We start from the raw sequence: 22995 nt of genomic DNA on the forward strand, positions 1-22995 counted from the left end.
GCAGGAGCCCATGACAGCCAACATGGAAAAACTGGCTATCAACACAAGAGCAGGAGAGCAGAGTTGCAGCGGAAGAGGTGGTTGGATGACCAGTTTTGCAGACCTACTGCACCAGAAAGCATACAAGGAGCGGAAGAAGGGAGGGATCAGCAAGGAAAGCTACCTTATTGAGGTCAGAACATGTAGGGATAAAGTGAGACAGGCTAAAAGTCAAGTAGAGTTGGACCTTGCAAAGGGAATTAAAACCAATAGTAAAAGGTTCTATAGTCATATAAATAAGAAGAAAACAAAGAAAGAAGAAGTGGGACCGCTAAACACTGAGGATGGAATGGAGGTCAAGGATAATCTAGGCATGGCCCAATATCTAAACAAATACTTTGCCTCAGTCTTTAATAAGACTAAAGAGGATCTTAGGGATAATGGTAGCATGACAAATGGGAATGAGGATATGGAGGTAGACATTACCATATTTGAGGTAGAAGCGAAACTCAAACAGCTTAATGGGACTAAATCGGGGGGCCCAGATAATCTTCATCCAAGAATATTAAAGGAATTGGCACATGAAATTGCAAGCCCATTAGCAAGAATTTTTAATGAATCTGTAAACTCAGGGGTTGTACCGTATGATTGGAGAATTGCTAACACAGTTCCTATTTTTAAGAAAGGGAAAAAAAGTGATCCGGGTAATTATAGGCCTGTTAGTTTGACATCTGTAGTATGCAAGGTCTTGGAAAAAATTTTGAAGGAGAAGGTAATTAAGGACATTGAAGTCAATGGTAAATGGGACAAAATACAACATGGTTTTACAAAAGGTAGATCGTGCCAAACAAACCTGATCTCCTTCTTTGAGAAAGTAACAGATTTTTTAGACAAAGGAAACGCAGTGGATCTAATTTACCTAGATTTTAGTAAGGCGTTTGATACCGTGCCACATGGGGAATTATTAGTTAAATTGGATAAGATGGGGATCAATAGGAAAATTGAAAGGTGGATAAGGAATTGGTTAAAGGGGAGACTACAACGGGTGCTACTGAAAGGTGAACTGTCAGGCTGGAAGGAGGTTACCAGTGGAGTTCCTCAAGGATCGGTTTTGGGACCAATCTTATTTAGTCTTTTTATGACTGACCTTGGCACAAAAAGTGGGAGTGTGCTAATAAAGTTTGCGGATGATACAAAGCTGGGAGGTATTGCCAATTTAGAGAAGGACAGGGATATCCTACAGGAGGATCTGGATGACCTTGTAAACTGGAGTAATAGTAATAGGATGAAATTTAATCGTGAGAAGTGTAAGGTCATGCATTTAGGGATTAATAACAAGAATTTTAGTTATAAGCTAGGGACACATCAATTAGAAGTAACGGAGCAGGAAAAGGACCTTGGAGCATTGGTTGATCATAGGATGACTATGAGCTGCCAATGTGATATGGCCGTGAAAAAAGCTAACACGGTCTTGGGATGCATCAGGAGAGGTATTTCCAGTAGGGATAAGGAGGTTTTAGTACCGTTACACAAGGCACTGGTGAGACCTCACCTGGAATACTGTGTGCAGTTCTGGTTTCCCATGTTTAAGAAGGATGAATTCAAACTGGAACAGGTACAGAGAAGGGCTACTAGGATGATCCGAGGAATGGAAAACTTGTCTTATGAAAGGAGACTCAAGGAGCTTGGCTTGTTTAGCCTAACTAAAAGAAGGTTGAGGGGAGATATGATTGCTCTCTATAAACATATCAGAGGGATAAATACTGGAGAGGGAGAGGAATTATTTAAGCTCAGTACCAATGTGGACACAAGAACAAATGGATATAAAACTGCCTACCAGGAAATTTAGACTAGAAATTAGACGAAGGTTTCTAACCATCAGAGGAGTGAAGTTTTGGAATAGCCTTCCAAGGGAAGCAGTGGGGGCAAAAGATCTATCTGGCTTTAAGATTAAACTCGATAAGTTTATAGAGGAGATGGTATGACGGGATAACATGGTTTTGGTAATTAAATATTCATGGTAAATAGGCCCAATGGCCTGTGATGGGATATTAGATGGGGTGAGATCCAAGTTACCCAGGAAAGAATTTTTTGTAGTATCTGGCTGATGAATCTTGCCCATATGCTCAGGGTTTAGCTGATCACCATATTTGGGGTTGGGAAGGAATTTTCCTCCAGGGCAGATTGGAAGAGGCCCTGGAGGTTTTTCGCCTTCCTCTGTAGCATGGGGCACGGGTCACTTGCTGGAGGATTCTCTGCTCCTTGAAGTCTTTAAACTACGATTTGAGGACTTCAATAGCACAGACATAGGAGACATAGGTTTTTTGCAGGAGTGGTGGGTGAAATTCTGTGGCCTGTGTTGTGCAGGAGGTCAGACTAGATGATCATAATGGTCCCTTCTGACCTAAATATCTATGAATCTATGAATCTATGAATCTGCTGCCAGCAGCACCAGGACACAACAACAGTGTCAGTGAGCTGAGTGGGCTGCACGCTTGCCGTGGAATGGTGAGACAAGAGCAGGAGAGAAGAGTTGCAGCAGAAGCAGTGGATGACAACTGTCATATAGAGGACCTGCAAGGTGGATTCATGGCACCAGGAGAGCAGAGTTGCTGTGGAAGCGGTGGTCCGATGACGACGGTTAGCAGTCCTACTGCACTGTCTGCTGAAAGCAGTATGGCGTCCGCACGGAAAAAAGGCACGAGACGATTGTCTGCTGTTGCCTTCTCGGAGGGAGGGGTGACTGATGACATGTACCCAAAACCACTTCTATAAATTCAACCTAATTCCATAGTGTAGATATACCCACAAATATAAAATCTAAAAGGATAAAGCTCATCAAGCTATTAATGACTCTGTGTACAAGAAGAACATATAAATTAGGGCCACTGCATTATCAAAATTGTTCTAGGGATGGATTTATCATCTCTTATTCGTGTTTACAAACATTGGCATGAGAATGAATTACCCTTTCTGTAGTGCTTCACATAACTATCATACAGACAGACCCAAGATGTAAATTTTGGAATAGCTCCAAACTCCATCAAAGTTCAAGGACAGACCTTATGTCCTAACTCTTAGAATCTAAAAATAGAGACAGACCCAAGCTGTTCAAACCTGGAGACAAACTTCTCCAAAGGTTGAGAGAATTTGGATCTGATTTTCTGGTTAGATTTCATTTTTTAAAGCTCATGTTGTAAAGTTCAGAACGTGTACCCAAAATTCCCATAAATGAAAGAGGGTTGACATTAACTCTTCTGGTTCAGGCCCATCTCTGCATTAACCCCTCTTCAACATGCCCTCTCTTGACAGGATCTCCATTCCGTCTCTTCCTCATGATGCCTAAAGTAATGCAAAATATTTAAGCTGAATGAATTGCACCAGTCCTATAACATAACAAGGCCCCAGTTCTGCAAACATGCATGCGTGCTTGACTTGAAGCATATGCATGATTGTTTTCAGGATTGGGGGCCTATGGCTGTATTACTCACCAATAAACAAAATTGGAAAGGTGATAAATAACAGGAAGACATGGGGAACCAGGTTGAGGGCATCCACGAAGCAGACATTTTTTAGGACTCCAGCACTGATGTCATAGGCAGAAGCGTTGTCATTACCACAAAATGCGACTTTCATTGCTTCCAAACAGCCTGACCGTTGCAAACTAGAGACAAAACACAAGGGGGGGGGGGAGAAAAAAAAAAGTAAAACATCCAAAGTGATCACCAAAGTTTCTTACATTTCTTTTAGCTAAACACAAAATTAAAACAGCATCATTGAGGTCTTTTTAGTTATGACCAGACTAAATAATTCAAAGAGAATAATTTATTAGACGTACGTAAACTCTGATCCTGCAAACTCTTATGCACTTGCTGAAAGTTAACCTAAAGTATGCATAAGTGTTTCCATGACCAGGGCCTTATTTACTATTAAAAGTATCCACTGAATACATACTGCAAATAAATGTTGGTCTCCATCACATTCATGAACAGCTCATTGCACATATTCAACATTCCAAATACAAAATGGAGATGATCTGGAAACCAAAACATGTTTTAAAACCTTGTTTCCATTTTTCATCAAAAATGTCAATGTGCGTAAAGCTAAGCACATGTGTAATTGTTTGTTGGATTAGAGCTACGGAGTCTCACAAATATCACAGTATGTCTTCTGCAGTCTCACTTCATAGGATTTGTTGTTCCTTAGCTACAGTGTGAGCCCTCTACCTTACTACTCATTACTGTTTATAACAGAATCAAGCAGGACTGAAAATGAAATGCCTCCTTACAGATTTCTTTCCCTCCAGCATATGCACACTAATTTGTTTCTGTAGAATTATTCACAAATGCTTGGTTGCTGACATTGTTAATTCTTTTAAAATATAATTTTTTTTAAAAATAACCCACAGAGTCCCTGATTCAGCCACGCATATTTGCTTGCACATAAGTACTTCACTATTCAGCAAAGCACATGCCGAGTCCCCATTCAAGTCAATGGGACGTAAGCACGTGCTCATGTGTCTTGCTGAATCGGGATAATAAAAAATTACTCGGACTTCACAAAATGTAAGAAAAAACAAGGTTGGTTCAGTCTGGCGGTTTAACAACAGGCCAAATCCTGCCTGTCTTACTCACACACGTAGGGCTGTTGACTTCAAATGGAATTATTTGTGTGAATAAGGCAAGCATGATTTGGCTCGAGAATCTCCTTAGAATGAACACAAACATAGCATTTTTAAAAAAGAGTACATGCGAGTGTAAACGGACATTGTGAGCCTCAGTGAGACCCGCATTTTAGTTCATGTAATAAAAACAAACAAGGAGCTAAAAGGGTTTTCAAAATTTAATTTGAATAGAAATGGTCATAGTACATAGTACCATTTCATTAAACTTCTAAGAGGTCTTCTGAAAAATGTTTAATAAATTTAATCATTTTTCAAACACAAAATAGCAATGTCCTGGTTGAAGAAAACCAGCAATTGAATGACATAACGGTAATCTGTAGAAAATCTTAAATGCTATTGCCTAATCTTTATGGAGGGTCAGAAGTTGCATGGGAGTTCTGCTGGGAATTTTCTTCCCTTTCCCACAAGCAATATGACTACATTCTCACACAGCTGACAAGCTGTCATGCTCTGGTTGTTAGATTGAGATTAGAAGGCAGGCAGATCGTGGGTTCTAATGCACATTCAATCACTAACTCTTTGTGGCCGTGAGATCCAATTAGTCGGCTCTAAAAGTGAGTAAAAGGATTGTGACATGAGAAACTGTGTCTCAGAGATCAAATCAGGGAGAGGATATTTGGACTTTTCCTTCACTGGGAGAGAGAGGGATCGTTGGGACCAAAAAATTCCGTAAGAGAGTGGAATGTTAATTGTGTGAAGTGAGTGCCCTCAGCTAGCCTGTATCTATCTACCAGTAGTCTGTATAGTTTTATATCCAATCTCTGCCAGTGGCCAATCTTGGATGTTTCCAAAAAATATGTAAAACAATTGTAATATACATATGTCACACTTCTGGGCAACTGCGTTCATATTTCTCCCTTGTGCTCCACCAAGGGCACCCAATCTAGCCTCCTGGCTCCTCAACCATCACCTCTCTTGGGTAGAGACATGTGTCTCTCTCCCTCCTGACTGGAGTTTTCCAGGCTGCACAGGCCCCTGCCCACATTATGTTATTCCAGCAAGTTAGACTGTCTAAACTTGGCAGTGTCTGCACTTTGCTTTCTCTTTGAAGGCTTATGCACGGCATAACTGCAGAGGTTGCAAGTCACTACACAGCTCTAAGCAAGTACATTTATTCTTAAGGTGGAAGCACTACAGAGGAAATATATAAAACACCATAAAGGTTGCTATGTGCATGCTAAAAGCTTATCAGATGTCACCCATCAGTCTTATGGACCTTAGTAGGCCAAAGTCATTCAACCCTTTCCAATACGTATTGCCACCCCTGCCCCCACCCTTGCACAGAAGGTCCTGTCCATTTCCTGGATCAGAAAGCAGGCTCAGTGTAAACTCAGGCCCTGTGTAAACTCAGTGTAAACTCAGGTTATGTATCCAAAAGGCCTGTCTTTGTCTGTTGGTCTCTGGAGAATCCAGTCTGAACTAGTATATGCGAGCCTCTCCAAGTGGTGGTACTTCTCTGGAGGTGTTACAACCTGAGAAAATTTACCACATTGTTCTTAGTTCTTGGAGGAGCTGTGGCCCCCTGTGCCCATGGAATTACATACAAGCCCTGGCTCACAATGATACATAAACTTAGTACAGTGAGATCTCCCAAAGATATTGCAGGAAATTGCATATCTGTCTCAGCCTAATTTTGCAACACTATTATAGCAAACCTACAGCCATCTAATACCTTCCCTGGTGTTGTTGCTGCAAACCACAGCCACTTGGCTATCCATGGTGAGAGCAGAGATAGAACTCAGATTCTCCTGCTCCAAAAACGCAGACACATAAAGCCTAAGATTTTCTGTTATTGTATAGGGCCTGTGTCACTCAGTTGAGCCGTTCAGGCTCCACCCAGGAAATGGCAATATCATAAATAGACATTAGTAGAGACAATCAAAATATTTACTGAAAAATTTGAAAGAATTTTTTTCTATTATATTTGGGAGTTTTTCAAGGAATGTTTTTAATATTTTTTTTTATTTTCCATTTTTTCATTTTTTTCGGAAGTAGGAAAAATGTCAAAAAACACTTTCTCACACTTCCCTCCCCTTTGAAAAAAGGGGATTTTTTTAAAAAAGTCAGATCAGTGGGCATTTTCCCACCTTCTCTCACTTTTTTGCTTTTTGTCCCCTTTTTTTCAATGAAAAGTGTTGGGGGTTTTTTTAAAGAAAAAGAACAAGAAGTGGTCTGTTCCCCACTGAAATGAAACAACTATTTTGAAAAATATTTTTGTCGAAATGTTTCAGAAAAAAATTCTCTTTGGTCAAAAAAAGGCATTTTCTATTGAAAAGAAGTTTTAACAGCACATTTGCAACCAGCTGTAATACTACCGAATGCTCATCACTCTTTTATAAACTCTTTACATTTGTGGCCATGTTGAAAGAGAATTAATCTTATAGGAAATTTTGAGAGTAATCACTTACAAAAGTTTGTACAAACAATTCATTCACAGTGTGAGCTATATAGATGGGTGTACTGTTCCAAATAAGAAAATGGAACTTCTCTTAGGAAGTGGCAGAGAAAATCTGGGGTTACAGATTGGGTATTATGGGTACTAAACAGGCTAAATAATAAAATAGGAACTCTAACATCTGAGTTTGATGGTCTCAGTCTGGTTCTCAAGTGTTTATGTCACAAAACCCACTGTTTGGCATAAATTAGTACACTTTGTGACCTCAAAGGTACTTGGTTGTGATGTTCATTGATCACACTGCACATATTATTTAATCTTCTCCAGTTGTTTTCCACATTTCTAGAGTTTCAGCTCTGGCGGGGTTTTTAACTGCGTCTATTCAGGTTATTTTCTTAATTTGTTTTACTCCTGGTAACATGTAGTGTTCAGTTCAGCAATCACACAGTGCTTAAGGTGCTTGCAAGAGATCTGCTTTATTTGGTGTCTGCTTCCAATAGACTGTGCATAAAAACAAGAGCTTTATCTCAGCCTTTAAAGGTACAGTTCCCAAAACCACAATGTTTAGCAAAATGTGGCAGTGACAGTGATCAGCAGGCATAACAGCTGCAGTGGCATTAACATCATGGGCACAGGGGATTTTGTGTTTTTCTTTTTAAGAGTTGTACAATATAAATAGAAAGTGTTACCCTATGTTGGAATTCAGCTCTGATTGAGAGTGATGGAGTAATATCTTATGTTTGCTCTTGCACGTCCACCTTCATAGATACTTGCTTTATGGAGTTTCTACTGAAAAGCTACTAGTAGCTGGCTCTAGCCTGAAGAGATGCAAAGATTGCTACATGAAATCATACTGTAATACACTGGAGCTGCAGGACAGAATTCTCAGCTCCAACTTGCTTCACAAGGACCAGTACACTCACTTAGTCAGTTTGCTACACCAGCTATTGCTGGGTGTGTGTTAGGAAGAAGTGGATGTGTAGGAGTCTTTTGGGATATAACTTCAAACAGAAGGCATTATTTGGTAAATTATCAGTGTTTGGGCAGAACTAGTGGCCCAACTGCTACTTCAAAATAAAATATATAATAAAAATGGCTATATTCAACAGAACACTGAAATAAAGTACGCTGTTTTGAAATTGGACATTCCTTCAAGCCATTCGTGTGATTTCCCATTAAGTAGTATTCTTTAGGATTAGCTGCTGAGATTCTCTAAAATACACCTAAGCATATGACCTTATTTAAAGTTATAAAAAAGCTTATTTTGGTTGCAGATAAAGACAACCGTTGCTCAGTGGCTGGGAGGAAGGGAGCGAATGAATTGCTGTCCTTTGCAAGAACTGTTTTTTTAAAATCAAAAAATCATGAAATACTTTACACAGACTCTACCATCTGATCATACAGTCAGTGACATGTGCCTAACTCTCCTTGAAGTGGATTGAGATTATACATATGCAGCTGGTAAGGATAACTGGATCACACAGAACTCTGAAAAGTTCTAAAGTTTTCACAACACTTATTGTTGCTGACTGTCTCAAACCGCTGAGGACAGTTCCTTCCTTAGAAGCCAGTATTTTGAGGCTACCCAATGTAACCGGCAGATGTGCATTTAAACCACAGTTACATGAGGTTGCTGAGGTTCAATTTGACTGCTACCAAATGTATAATACTAAGTATAGCCAAAGAGAATGCCTCATCTAAGCTACCACATGTTTCAGGTATGTTCCTGTAGAATTAATTTCTTGTGCTGCTGAATCTACTACACCAAGCCCCCATGCTGTTCTAACTGCACATGGGATACACATAATAGTGCAGCTGCTTTGCTATCAGTTATACCAGGTGTCGTATGTGTCAGAAGAATGCATCTGCTGCACTGCCAGAAGTACTAAGTAGATTCCAGCATTCCAACTTCAGGTAAGGGAATGCATCAGTAAGGTAAAGGAACAACAGCAAAGGGAGTAATTTGTCAAGTCACTGTTCAGTAAATCAGGTGCATGCTCCCTAGATGTTTCCAGTACATTCATAGTACAACAGGGGTGTTATCACTGCCAGTAATGGCTAAATTATTTGTTTTTAATTAAACATTCTCTTTTAAATATAGGCTGTAAGAAATCTGTCCTTTTAGGCCTATAGTAAACTCTTTTATTTAACTTTTGTTCCTGTGATGCGGTTTCCACCCAACACATGGCCTGACCAGGCATAATAGGCCAATTAACCGTATATACTGCACCTGGAAGAGAGCCAGGGACTGTCCAGCTGGGGGAGGCTTTTAAAGAGAGGAAGTTGGTGGTAGGAGGAGAGCTGCATGGAGGAGCTCTGCAGTACTCCCTAGAGAGGAAGGGAGCTGGCTAGGTAGAAAGAGTACCTCTGTGGGGAGAGTAGGCCCTGGGCTCCTGCCTTGGACTACAGACTCTAGCAAGAAGCTGACAGGGGTGAAATAACTGCAGGGAGTGGAGGAAGCTCCAGTGGCAAACCCAGAGGTAGGCCAAGAGATAGAGAAGTGTGGTAGGACAGAGCCCAAGAAAACAGCAACAGCGTCAGAGCTTGAGCAGACTGGTTGCTGGGCCCAGGTTTCCTGGGCTGGAACCTGGAGTAATGGGTGTGCCTGGGTTCCCCTACCAGCCAGTTGGTAAGTGGCACTGGCTTGGAGGTAGTTGGTTCCCTATTATGTCCCTCTCTTAGTCAAGTGCTGAGACTGAAGCAATCAACTATTAGCTGACCAGATGGGCAACACTTCAAAAGACAAAAGGAAATAAGGCTGGAGAGAGGGGTGAAGGCTGGCAGGATTAAAAGGGTGGACCCAAGCCGGTTTCTGGGACGATATGCTTTCAGCTCTCCTTTTATTCATTCTGAAATCTGATGCCTTTTTGGTTTACTTTGATGAAAGTTATCTGGAAGGCAGAGAGACCCTGCAATGCCTAAAAATAAACCTGTAGCCACTAAACATTCAAGATTTTGTTGTAAAACTCCCACTAGCTAGCAAGATGGGCCTCTTTGGTTTTGGACAGTGGTACAAAACTTGATAGTATTGTAGTTAACGGCAATTGCTACAAATGTGATTCAGGATTAAATAGTTGCCATGGATGAAAAGAAGGCTGAGGGAGAAGAAAAGCCAATTCATTACAAAGACATAATAATGAACATGTCATTCTTATCCTAAACTTTGTAATGTACGGTGGAACTTGGTGACTCTGAAAAGAGGCTCCATTTAAGGATCATTGAATGGTGATTCTCAAGGCATGGAGCCAGACATTGATATACCTTTTTCATAAAGGACTGTGAAGATGACAATGAGGAAATGGTGGATAATATTTAAAGACCCCACATATCAAACCACGATGAATGCAAAAGCCCTAGGAATTCTAACTGGGCAACACTTTATACAATGTTTATGAAATCTAAAACTTTTCAAAGAGGGGGAAATACTTCTTTTAAAGTGGCACATAAATGTTGAATATAGTTCTCCATATTCACACATCTTATTTTAACTGGATTATGATTCTGTTCTCTATGAACTGCAAGGCATTTGTAACTATTAAGAAAAGAGTGTTAAATGTGGGCCTAAAGTACTCCTTGTTCCTTGGAGCATGAATCCTTTGAACTTCTATGTCAAAAGTTATATTTCTTTTAATCTTTAAGCAAATAGCCAATATGTCTTTACCCCAGGATCAAAATATATCCGTGTATTCATTGCTTTTTCATTTTGTTTTAAACTCTGTTTTCTTCCTTGTCTTGCATATGATGTACATTTTCTGTTTTTTATTATATATACAGGATGAATAGATTAAACAGGCAGATATTTTAAAAAGTATTCAATGGTTGATTCTGCTAGCCAGATGATTCATTATAAAAGGCTACACCTTTGCTTGTCATTATAGCATTTCTCAATATTAAGGTGATGGAAAAGCAGAAGAAAAGTCTACGGTGATCTCTAACAAAGAAGGGCAAATCCTGAAATCAATCAGGTTTCATGGGTGTAACTGTCGGCCTGATCCTGAGTTTTACCATTGATTTCAGTGTGCACAGGATCAATGTGCAGAGAGCAGAGTATTTCCCAGAATCCTTTTCCTTTTCTAACGTAAACTTTTCTTTGTTAGAAAAATTCCCCCCCGCCCACCCCCCCCCACACTGCCTGACTCTGCATAACAGAGTCTGAGTTAATCAGAACTGAGATTATCCGTTATTAATCCTGGTGAGACTAGAAGTAAAGTTCTTACAGTTTGAGATGTATTTGTTTTACCAAAAATGATCCTATATATTATATTTTTCTTATTATTTCAACTAATTTAAAGATATTTGCTAGCCTGATAACCACTGTTCAGATGCTGTTGGGCCCTGAGGGGATAAATTAATTATTCTAGCTACTCTACTGTTTTCAAAGCACTTAGTAATATATACAAAGAGCCTGATTCAAAGTCAATGGAAAGATTTTCATTGACTTTAAGGGGTTTTTGATCAGGCCGCAAATGCACAGAAAATACATTTTTGAATACATTAATGAATGTTCAGGAAAATATAGGAAGCTGAGCTAAACATAAAACTGACACTGAAAAGCAATTCACATAAATATTTGCAGCTGTCTCTCAGATACAATTCTCCTGCTTGCTTCTTTTTTTGGAAGGTTCTTACTACAGCAATTTGTGCAGTCTCAAATGCTAGCATGCTACGCTGTCTGCTGTGAAACAAGCTGGGATTTAGACTTCAGACATTAGGATGGGACAATTGTAAAATCAATTTTAAAAAAGAAACATAACCCTATGAACAATAGTGAAAGCATCAGCAGTTGGGAATGTTAAAGTTTGAGCATATTGGTTTGAGAAGGAAAAGTTAAACAGATTTGAACTCTAATCCCTGGGAAAATGCAAAGAGAAGTCTTGTCCCACAGATATAAGGGGAAGGAGAAGGTTAGTGGGAGATAACAGTGGGGGGTGTTGCTGCATGCTCCGTTTCTTTGCTGAATGTTAGATCAAACTCTGTAGCTTACCTTTATATATACACACACAAAATATCAAACCCAGTTTTCCCTTGGTTGTGCTATATGATCAATATCATTCCGATGGCAGGATTCTCCTCCACTTTGTGAAGCAGCTCCAAGCCCTGGAGTGGATTATTTTTAGGCTGATGATGGGAAGATCAGCTGCTGCCTCCTATCGAGTTTCCAAAGTGAACAAACTTTTCTTGTCTTTCTCACACACTCAAGAGGGCAGGAAACTGGGAAGAGACAAGCAAGCAAAAGGCACCAATTTTTAGACCCCTGAAGCTCCAATCCCAGGGCCCCCAGGATTCCTCCAGATTGCATTTATTTCATTTTCCTGGGCTGAAGTGCTAAAATACAAAGGGGTTGCATCATACGGCACAGATGATCATCAGGTGATTATTCTAAAATAATTAATATGCCCCAGGATGGTCAAAATTCAAAAGGGCAGCTTTGGAAAACAGTATTAATATGCTTCAATTTAATATTTTCTTAATAAAGAGCATAGCTCTGCATTTGAGACTGTAATTTTGCACATCATGAGGATATGGGAAAAACTGGATCTACTTGGATCCTACCAAATTTTGGTTTAGAGCTCCCAAATTCTATTGCTAAAATACAGAATAAATCCAGGTTTCAGAGTAACAGCCGTGTTAGTCTGTATTCGCAAAAAGAAAAGGAGTACTTGTGGCACCTTAGAGACTAACCAATTTATCTGAGCATAAGCTTTCGTGAGCTCACGAAAGCTTATGCTCAAATAAATTGGTTAGTCGATTAAGTGAGCTGTAGCTCACGAAAGCTTATGCTCAAATAAATTGGTTAGTCTCTAAGGTGCCACAAGTACTCCTTCACTCTGGAAAGAGATAATCAAAACCTCAGATCCATAGAAGAATACCATGCTTAGTTTCCCTCCATCTACTTATGAACATCAAACCTTCAGCCCCATTGAGTTACTATGACAATTTTCCACCAGGCATTTCCTTGGCATTTCTCTTTTTTCTTTTTTTAAAGTCAGAGAAAGTTTTACAAGAAAAATTGTAACATGGGCTTCTGAATTTACATATATCTCCTTTGACAGGATCAAAATAAAACCTCAAAATGTTCTTGTTAGTGTTTAAAATAGTATTGTGATCATGACATTTCCTGGGAGGGCAGATTCTGAGCTAATTTGATATGAAGACATACACGTGTTAATGCACAACAAAAAATTGCTTACATCTTTCATTTCCTATATCACACTCTGTTTAAATGGGAGTCTTTCAGATCTGTTCTTATTGCCCTATCCACTTATTTGCCATTTTGAGATTATGAGAGGGGATATACAATGGGTGGAGAAACTATGTGGTATCCTCTCTAAAGTAATATTTTTACTAGCCCCTTTAAAATGCTTCGGCCAACACCCTCCAGACACTTCAAAAGGTGAAGTTTAGTGCTGGTTTGGAAGTTTTCAATTAAACATTTTTTTTTCCATTGGAAAAAGCCAACTTGTTGAAACCAAACTTTTTTTTTTTTTTTTTTTTTTTTTACTGGAAAGGGTCAATTTTACCAAACTTTTCAACTTGAATGAACTTTGAAAAAAGTTCCAAAATTGTCAAAATATTTTGTTTTGGCCTTTTTTTAAATTAAAAATTTTGGTTTTCTAATTTGAAACAACTTTTTGTTTTGAAAGTTAAGCTAATTATTAGGGGAGAGGGTTAATGGTCAGAGCTGAAAAGAAACGTTTCAAATGTATTGAAACAAAATATTGACCCAAATTTTGTTCCTGATTTTTTTTTTTCAGTTTGTGAAAATTTCCAAGATTTTGACTTTTCGTCCCAATTTGGGATGGGGAAATATTTTGATATTTTGAGGGATGGGAAAGCCATTTTCTGCCCAGCTCCAGTAAAGTGTTCTGTTCTCAATCATTGCCAAAGTCGGTGCTACTTGTTTTAGACTCAGGAATGGGGGACTAGTTTCAAAGCCGTGCAGGCATTGTCATTTTATTATCATAAACAGCAATCTAAAGAAAAAATCTCTGAAGATCAGTTCAAGACTCTCCACCCCTCCATGCCTGAATGTGTCAGAATAATAATCCCTGTATCAGAACACTCGCTTTCCTACACGGGGACACACATCATTCATGCAGTGAAAATGATTTGAGGTTTTTTCCTTATTTGTGGAGCATTTTAAAACATGCTCTGTTTTAAATACTATCCCCCACGTGGAACTTAGGATGGGGGAGGGAGTTGGAATCAGGAAACAGTAGCATCAAGCTGCCTAAATCCAGGGCTTGTTTTTAGGGGCAGGCGTGGTACAATTGCCTTATGTAATACTGTTCTGAAAAAGAAGGGAAAAAAGCTGCCATTTTCCCATCTCATGTGGGCAGGTTCCCTGTCTCCCCTCACCCCAGCCAATCTGATTCCCCATCCACCTTCCCCTCTCTCCCCACTAGCAGAAGGGACTTACCCGGAGGTAAGGCAGGAGTGTTGGCCGGCGTCTGGCTCCTGGGCATTAATCTTTGGGATGCCAGGTATTTATTACGGCTGTCTGCTAGTGACTCGGTAATGATCAGCCCAGGGGAAGAGACAGACCCAGCAAAGCGAGCGGGCTGCGGCTGCCTGCAGGGCGAGGGAGAAGGAGGCGGATGAGAAGCACACAGACCCTTTATTTTCATTTTTAATGAGCGGTATGACAGCCCGTTTGCGCCCCGGCCCCATTCACCAGCCAGCTGCCCTCGCGGAGGGGCGGCCTGGGGGCACTCCGCAATGCAGCTCCCTCAGTGGAGCCCACGGAGCAGGGGGAGCCCGGCCACCACGCCCTCGGTTTGGCATGCCGCAAAGGGAGCGTGGTCTGGCAGGATCCCCCCCACCCCCCAGCAGTGAATTAGCGCCAGCTCCTACTAATATTATACCCAGTTGTAAACTCCCTGGTTAGAGCCAAAGGCAGAGGTGGAGAAGCCACTGGAGCAGCTTGTCTTCATTTCCCCCCTACATCCCCTCTAGTCACATGTGGGGGAGTGAATGGGTGCTGATGTGAATTACACACTGAGCTCCCACCCATGTAACTCGCCCACTGCACCGACTTAACAACGCCACCTCCGTGAGAAGTGTGGCGCTTAGGTCAACGTAGTTAGGTCGATGCAGTGCCGGTGTAAACATGGCTTTGCTTACATCGACAGCTGCTGCCTTGCAGAAGCCATCCCAGAATGCCCCACACTGACAGTTAAATTGGTGCAAACGCTCCTAGTGCGGACACACATCACCGACACAAGGAGCATAGTGTGGACATGCAAAAGCAATATAAACACTGTGGTGGCTGTACGTCAACGTAATTTCGGTCCACTTAATTTTGTCGTGTAGGCTTGCCCTGTGTCTACACTACGGGGCAGAGCCATAGTGTAGCCAGCCTAAATGGAAGGAGTTTAGTCACTGCTGTAGGAACACCACCTCCGCAAATGACACTAGCTAGGCTGACAGAAGCATTCTTCCATCGACATAGCTCTGTCTATGCTGGGAGTTAGTTCAGCAGAGCTACCCGGGTGTGGACTTTTGATACTCCTGAGCAACACAGTGGCCCATCCACTTAACATCCAGGCCCTCCCACCCCTCAGCTCCAGCTCTGCTCTGGCCCCAGAGCTTGCCCCATTCCGCCCACCTGCCCAGCGCTCCTGCCATGGAAGGAGCAGGGCCCCTGGACCCTCCACTTTTGGCAAGGCTCCGTCACCCCTTGCTCCATCCACATGTGGTTGCTGCTTCCCGAGCCAGCCCCGGAGCTGGGTTCCCCCACCCAGGCGGCTCTAACTGGCTGCGCAAGCTGTCTTACCTGCCCAAGGGGGCTGGTAGCTGAGGAGCAGTCACAGCCCCGGGCACCAGCAGCAGGGGGAGGAGATGGGGAAGTTCCATAGCTGCCCACTCCATGGCACCAGCCAGACTAGCAGCCAGACTGCACTACTCAGCTCCAGCTTCCCACCTCTGACCTGGCCAGGGGGTGGAGTCTCGGGGGGGGGGAAGAGGAGGAGGTGGAGGGGGTGGAGCTGCCCCTGGAACTGTCCCCGGAACTGCCCCCTTCTGGTTAAAGCACTGCAGTGCCCACCCAACTGTGCCCATGGACCTGGGATTTCTGTGTCAGGACTCACGAATCCCCTGAAACCAGCTCGTGGCCCCATGGCAGGTCCTGGAGCCCCGGTTGAAAACTGCTGTTTTAAGTATTTGTTGGAACTGATCTGCGGGGGGGGGAGGGGGAGGGAGGAGGGAAGAAGAGAGGGGAAGAGAGAGAGAGAGAGAGAGAGAGAGCATTAGAGACAAAATCCAATTTCAAATATTTCCCGTAGCTTTTTTTTTTTTTTTAATTTCTTGTTTCTATGGAGAAAATATTGCGGGAAATATGCTATATACAACAAAGGGCACATAGCAATCTAAATAGAGAGGAACTGAATACGGAGAGAATCATGAGAAAATCCCAATCCTCAGAAATCACCAAAAGGAAGTGGCAATGACTAAGAAATAAGACCTTATTTATGTTGGGGATTTGTCCCAATTCCAGCCAGGAATGGACAGCTAATGGTATAGCTGCACCAATGACGCACCTAATGTAACCAGTAAAGTTACTATTTGCATTGTTAAATCTTACCCCTGCTTGAAGATGGGTGCAAAAACTGTGACTTAGAGCAGTTTACCCTGTCTACACTAGTAGTTTGCATTGGTGCAGCAACACTGGTGGATTTCTACTGATGACTAAAATCAGGGCAAATCTGAGCCAAGGCCTAGTGTCCCTGAAAACCCTTCCCTTCCTCTTCATTCCTCACTATAGTTTACAAATCCTAAAACCAATAGAAATGGTTCTATTAATATGAAGATAAAATTATTCCAAAAAGCAGTTTTTAAAAATTCTCCTGCAATATTTACAAATGAAACATTACAGTATCATGCTAATGCATGAGTACCTGAAAGTAAAATTTACTAGAAAGTGACTGTAAACAAAAGTGAAATTGAGTAATCTGGTTTCAGTATCCAAGATCACAGAAATACAAAAAATAAACAAACTGCATAAATACTGAAAAATTAATTAGACATTTAACATTCTTTTAAATTGAAGGTGCTAGACAAGGACATATATTTGATTTTTAACATGAGAGGAGTTCCTTTAATATTGCAAATTTTTCCAGTTATAAATGTTAAGAACAGTTAAAGGTTTTTAAATCATTCATGTATTCTCTAAGCATTAGAATATTCATCCAAAATAGCATGCATTACCTTTTTTATCCTTTTAAATCTAAACCCTACCAAATGCAATCCACGCAATATCTTTTAAATACATTTATAGCATAGCTGGCATTGCTTTTTTCATTTCTGCTGTATTTATGTCCTGCCTTTTAGACTGTGCTTGGACAATGTTCGGAGTAGGTCCATGCAACCCCATTGTCCTCTTTTTACACTAGCAAATCAATAACCCCCTCTAGTCTAATTTTACCCTTATCTGGAAAGACAACAGGTAATAACCTTTCAGAGACAGAACTAAGCCCTGATTTTGTTTCCATTGATGTAAATGAATCAAAAAATCACAATGGGGAAAATTTTCAAAATCACCTAAATTACTTAGTAGCTTAAGTCCCATTTTCAGATTTAGGCTCTAGGTCACTTTGGGACTTCTCAGAACTTTACCCTATATCTTTTTGGTTTTTTAAGGCATACAAATAAAATGAACAACATGAGATAATATTACAAGTGCCAGCTGCTGTTACTCTGTAAAGTGACACAGTCTGTATGACTATGACGAAAAATGGAAACAATTTCAAGAATGTAGTTGAGATTACACTTGTTTCCATTAGAACTGGCAGAACACAGCCAAACCCTGCTCCACTGCACTCTACCGTCCTAATGACTGTAACTTTACAACTTGTTTAGAATTTCATATTTTATTACAGAATAAAGTTAAGGAAAGTTGAACCACTAAAACTTAAGGGAATTTCCTTTATTGGAAATGTAGAAATTTGTTGGCATATGTCAGCCCTGAAATTCAACAGTGTAGTGTCCAAAAAGTCGTGCTTTGGTTTGGTATTTCCATGAGTTGTGTCTTATCCTTCAAACAGACAATATTAATGAGGAAACATTAAGAAAATTTATTGATGTCTTATCTTTCTTCATACAAGCCATCTTGTACAATTTTCTTGTTTTTTAACAAAACAAAGTTAACCATGTCGGCAAGGGGCCCAGTACTGTCCTATTGAAGTCAATGATCCAGATCATCAGCTGGTGTAAATCGGCATAATTTTGCTGAAGTCAGTTGAGCTTTGTTGAATAACACCCAAAAAGGAACAAGTGCAATGGGAGCTTTTCTTGAAGTCATGATGCCTGGGCTACCTGCACTCAGGCTGTGTACCTCCATAATGGTGCTGGTGTTATGCGGGGTTCTTTCAAACCAAAGCTCTTGATAACTTTTACTCTGTGTGAGGTGGTGTCAGGAAATAAATCAGGGGGGACACACGGCCGTCCAACCGATAGATGGCTGGCACAAACAGGACAACACAAGAATGCTTTCACTTAAAACTAAACTTTATGTAGTCTCAAGCACTTACACATGTCTGCAACAGGTTAGTAAAACACCCCCAAACCTCAATAATTACCAAAGCTGAGTGTGGCTCTCGAGTGGCACAGCGGCAGCCCGTCTGCTGCTGGGGACTGCAAGATGTATCCAGAGGGAGAGTCAGAAGAGTCCAACTACCTCAAACTTTCCCCCCTTATTTATACATTAGTAATAGAATGACATTTCCCTTAAAGCAAACTTGTTAAGCAAGCAGTTCCAATGGTCAAGCAAGAGGCTTCCTTCTGATTATTGATTAACCAGGTGTGGGTTTTTCCCAGAGTTTGCACACTTGAGACCCTGTTAGACACATTCCTGAGGGCACTTCCTGCTCTTCTAAGATGCACGTATCAGCAACTTCAACACAATCCTTATCAGAAAGGACGCGGGGTCAAGCTGCCCTTTCTGTGGCACCCAAAACCCCCTTCCTTCCTGTCTTGGTCAAGCTGAGGCTGTGACATGGCCAATTTACAGCCTGCTGACTTGGCTGCTTTTAGCAATAAGCCATAGTGGTTTCAGGCACTTTATTGGTTTGCTGACATCTCCCCGTATAGTTCCCCTCCTTAAGGGTCACCTTTCATACAAGGGGGCCTTTACATGGTCGATGCCACACCTTTTCTAGATGCACCTGCGTTGAGATCCAACAAAAGCTCAAGACTCTCAGCCGAGACCAAGCAAATTATCTTCTTGTTGGCATCCCATACTCAGCAAACCAGCATAGCAATCGACAAGCGATTGTTTTAGCCTCGTTTCCCATTTGAGGGAGGGGCGACAAGTTTGATATGTTCCTTTCCTGGGGGTAGGAGTGCCAGTGACAGTAACCACTGATTCATCTGTCGAGGGACTTTCAGTTGCTAGATTTTGCACCAGGTCCAGAGTGTAATCAGGCTGGTAACAAAAAACATTACTATTTGGCACCCCAAGATTACTATGATGGGGTGTAGGGCCAAATTCAGGATGCCTGTGCCAATGGGGGACCATCCCAATAGCACTTCCCACCAGTGGTGTGACAGGTCTTGGCCAATTCTTGCAAATACCCATTTAATTTCATTGGCATTATGATGCATGGTAACCATGACTCTGCGCCCTTCCTCTTTTGCAGTATGTAGCTGGTTCTGTAAATCAGGGTGTACAAGCAATGTTTGTAAAGCAAGTAAATCCATTCCAAGGGGCACAGGTGTTACAATAGAATACAAAGTATAAGACACTTTTAACTGACTATATTTAAATTCAGGTACATGAAATTCAAAATCACATCCCCTAATTGCTATATAGCAACCAGCACTCCAACTTCTAATCCAGTTCTACCCAAAGCAGTTCAATACATTTCTTGGGAGCCTTTCTTTAGGCTACCCACCCCTCCTGGTTGCCAGGGAAATCCAATAACCTTCAGTAGTTTACATTGAGATAGTATTAGGGCAGCTATACCTTCACTGGGCCTTTCTTTCCTTACATCCAATTTCATACAACACCCAGGTGCAGTCAGCTGGGCTTGCATGCTGGAAGTTGACTAAGAAGTAATAATTGACAAGTCTTATTCTTTTAGTAACCAGTGTTTTTACATACCCTTGTTTCCCTTGGTAATTTCACTTTGTGCTTTAAAAACTTTTTATGTCCATCCTTTCATTCCCACCAACAGATAAACCTTGTGTCTCATGCATATTTTGCCTTTAAATGTGCCTTTACCCACCTAAGGATGTTTCCCTGTTAACAGACTGGCTTTTCTGTAAATACAGTTAAAATGGTTGTTCATCCTTTTCTGCCTAATGCAGTATTTCCCTTTTTTTGGTAACACAATACACAACAATGCTAGAAACAAGACAAACAACACAAGACAAAACACAGTATTTGTCACATCAGTAGATCCATGGTATTCTGGGTTGCTCCATACACTGGGAGCTGCTGCCCTCTACTCCAGTGGCAATGGCAATCAGTTCCATCTTCAGTGGAGTCACACTGCTGAATTTCCACCACCACCAGCTACCAGTGGAATCTCCTCGTTCTTGAAAGGGGTTTCCATGCTATGCCATTCCCATCTGGGGTCACAAAACTCCCTGACAGTCTAGGGCCCGGATACACAGCTCTTGTCTTGTCCCATCTCCTGTGGAGAGGTGGACCATTTTCCCATCCCCTTTCACCTCCTAAAGCCCGCCCTTTCCCTCTGTGCTATAGAAAGCCCTTCAGCGGTGGAGGGATACCATGGGCAGTCATTGATGGGTCCAAGCACCCGTGGGAGAAGCATCACCAAAAAGTACTGGAGTAGCTATGGGGTATGGGCAACAGGAAGTAGCCTTGTCAGGAAACCAGCTGTGCCACGAGTACTTTGATTTGTTGTGGGGTACCCTGTGGTTGGAATGGATAGGGATCTCATTTAGGTTTTAATTTTCCAGTGACCCCAGGTCCACTCCTAGCCCATCCCCTCCCAAGCCGCAGATGCCTGACCTTACAAGGGCTTCTGAGAGTGATTGGGGAGGGGGGCGGTACCAAAGAGTTAGTTGAACAATCAAAGGGCAAGTTCCACATGCAGAGAGTCACCATTGGGTGACCGGGCTTAAGGAATGGAACCCAGAAGTCCTGGCTCATAGTTGCCAACTATTGCTAGAAAACATTGCCTCTCATTATATCTTTGTATTGACTACTGTAGTTGAATAGAACTTTCCAAGTGATTCCTAATGCCAACTATAATGCAAAACTGAATTTACACTTACTATGTTTTCTTCTACAATCCTTGATGCCTTCTAGTGTTGAGCTTTGCATTCATTATATTCAGGGCCACAGTGTTCCTCTAAGGAGGAAGTTCTCTAGGTGCTATTTCACTTTAGGTTTCAGGACACAAAAAGGAGTTTCCGTTAAAATGAACTGAATAAAAAAGACAGAATGGAAATATTTTAAAATACATTTGGGTATCCATAACTGTGTAATTCAGTTAATGGCAGGTATGTATCCTGAGTAATTTAATTGCCACAATCACAATGAAATGTAGGACTGGAAGGAATGTTGATAGGTCATCTAGCCCTTTCCGCTACACTGAGGCAGAACTAAGTATTATCTAGATCATCCAGGACTGGTGTTCGTCTATGTAACTCTAGTAAAATATAGGGTCTGATTCTCCACTGCCCTGCACTTTGTGTCACCAGTTACATCTGGGCCAGGTGGGTGTACAATGTTCTGATATGTAGCATCGTACACCCACTTTGTATTCACTCTGCACAGGTGCCAATGTGAAAACCAGTGGAGAGTGAAACATAGAGGACCAAAATCTATCCTTTTTTTGAAACTGCATTGAATCCAGCAGGGTTCCATGAGCTGAAAGCTAGCACAGAATTTAGCCCAAAGTCAGGGGTGAAAGTAAAATGTGTCTCTTGCTGGTACGGGGGGCCTTCCCCCCCAAAGGGGCGGAGCCTCGGGCGGAAGGGGCGGGGCTGGAGGGGTCAGCATCCCCCAGCCAGCCCGCTCACGCCACCTGGGGCACCAGCCCGGGCCCTTTAAAATCGGAGGCCCCAGGGTAGCTGCTACTTTTGCCCCCCTCCTCCCAAATTGGTGGCCCGGGGGGGCAAAAGGGGCAGGGATGTTAAAGCGCTGCTGCAGCAGTGCTTTAAGCAGGGTCCTTTTGATGCAGCAGCACTTTAAAGGACCCTGCTTAAAGCGCTGCCACGGCAGCGCTTTAACGTCGTTCCCCATTTTGCGCCCCCCCGTTGGCGGCCCTGCCAGTAGGGACCTGGCAAGGCCGCCGACAAGGGGGCGCAAAAGGAGCAGCGACGTTAAAGCGCTGCCATGGCAGCAGTACGGGCCGGTACAGGTGGCCACTTTTTACCGCTACGCCATACTGACCCATACCACCTTACTTTCACCCCTGCCCAAAGTTAAAAATTATTGTCCACTCAGTTACATGAGGCTCACACCAGTGTAACTCTTACAAACAGTGTCATAGCTTCTTTTAATACTTCAATTGGGCAAGACCTCAGTATTGCATCTCATCTGAAAGACAGCACTTTGCCCCCAACACCATGCAGAAACCTTGACTCAGAGGGAAAGGTACCACCTACAGAATGTCCAGGACCACTTCCTGAAGCACCTAGGTTTCCCTTGGCTATCTCCTACTCAAATATTGCTTAATCCTGATGGTACTATTGGCACTAAGGACACTGCATCAGGGGATAGCTCACGGGTAATAAATTACTTCAGGGAACTTAGAAGTTATCTTTTCTGAGACTGAGATCCTTCCTGTCCCATGAGTGAAGGAAGACAGAAGATTGTGGAATTGAACTGCTGGTTAGGCAAGTGGTGTAGGGATGAAGGGTTGTGTGCAACACTGGTCCACTTTCTATGGGGAGAGTGGGCTATATAGTTTGGATGGCCTCCACCTCAGTAGAACGGGCACCAATCTTCTTGGGGACAGATCAG

General features: G+C 42.0%; 1 protein-coding gene across 9 annotated transcripts in view; it reads right to left on the reverse strand.

Annotated features, from left to right (window-relative positions):
• Nucleotides 1–18713, reverse strand: part of ABCC9 (ATP binding cassette subfamily C member 9) — a 129419-nt gene extending 110706 nt beyond the window's left edge. For 5 of the 9 annotated variants that reach the window (XM_075121710.1, XM_048826528.2, XM_048826538.2 and 2 more), the window contains exons 1-3: nucleotides 14479–14797; nucleotides 12043–12269; nucleotides 3471–3643 (exon numbers count right to left, since the gene is read on the reverse strand). In XM_075121710.1, the coding sequence (XP_074977811.1) occupies nucleotides 3471–3615 (145 nt within the window). In that variant the 5' untranslated portion in view covers nucleotides 3616–3643; nucleotides 12043–12269; nucleotides 14479–14797. Of the gene's footprint in view, nucleotides 1–3470; nucleotides 3644–12042; nucleotides 12270–14478; nucleotides 14802–15834; nucleotides 15944–16147; nucleotides 16235–18634 lie in introns of those variants that run through there. The other 4 variants (XM_075121693.1, XM_075121697.1, XM_075121699.1 and 1 more) reach the window with 4 other exon arrangements.
• Nucleotides 18714–22995: the final 4282 nt, after the last annotated feature.

This window comes from Caretta caretta, chromosome 1 (assembly GCF_965140235.1).
Source record: "Caretta caretta isolate rCarCar2 chromosome 1, rCarCar1.hap1, whole genome shotgun sequence".
NCBI lineage: Eukaryota > Metazoa > Chordata > Testudines > Cheloniidae > Caretta > Caretta caretta.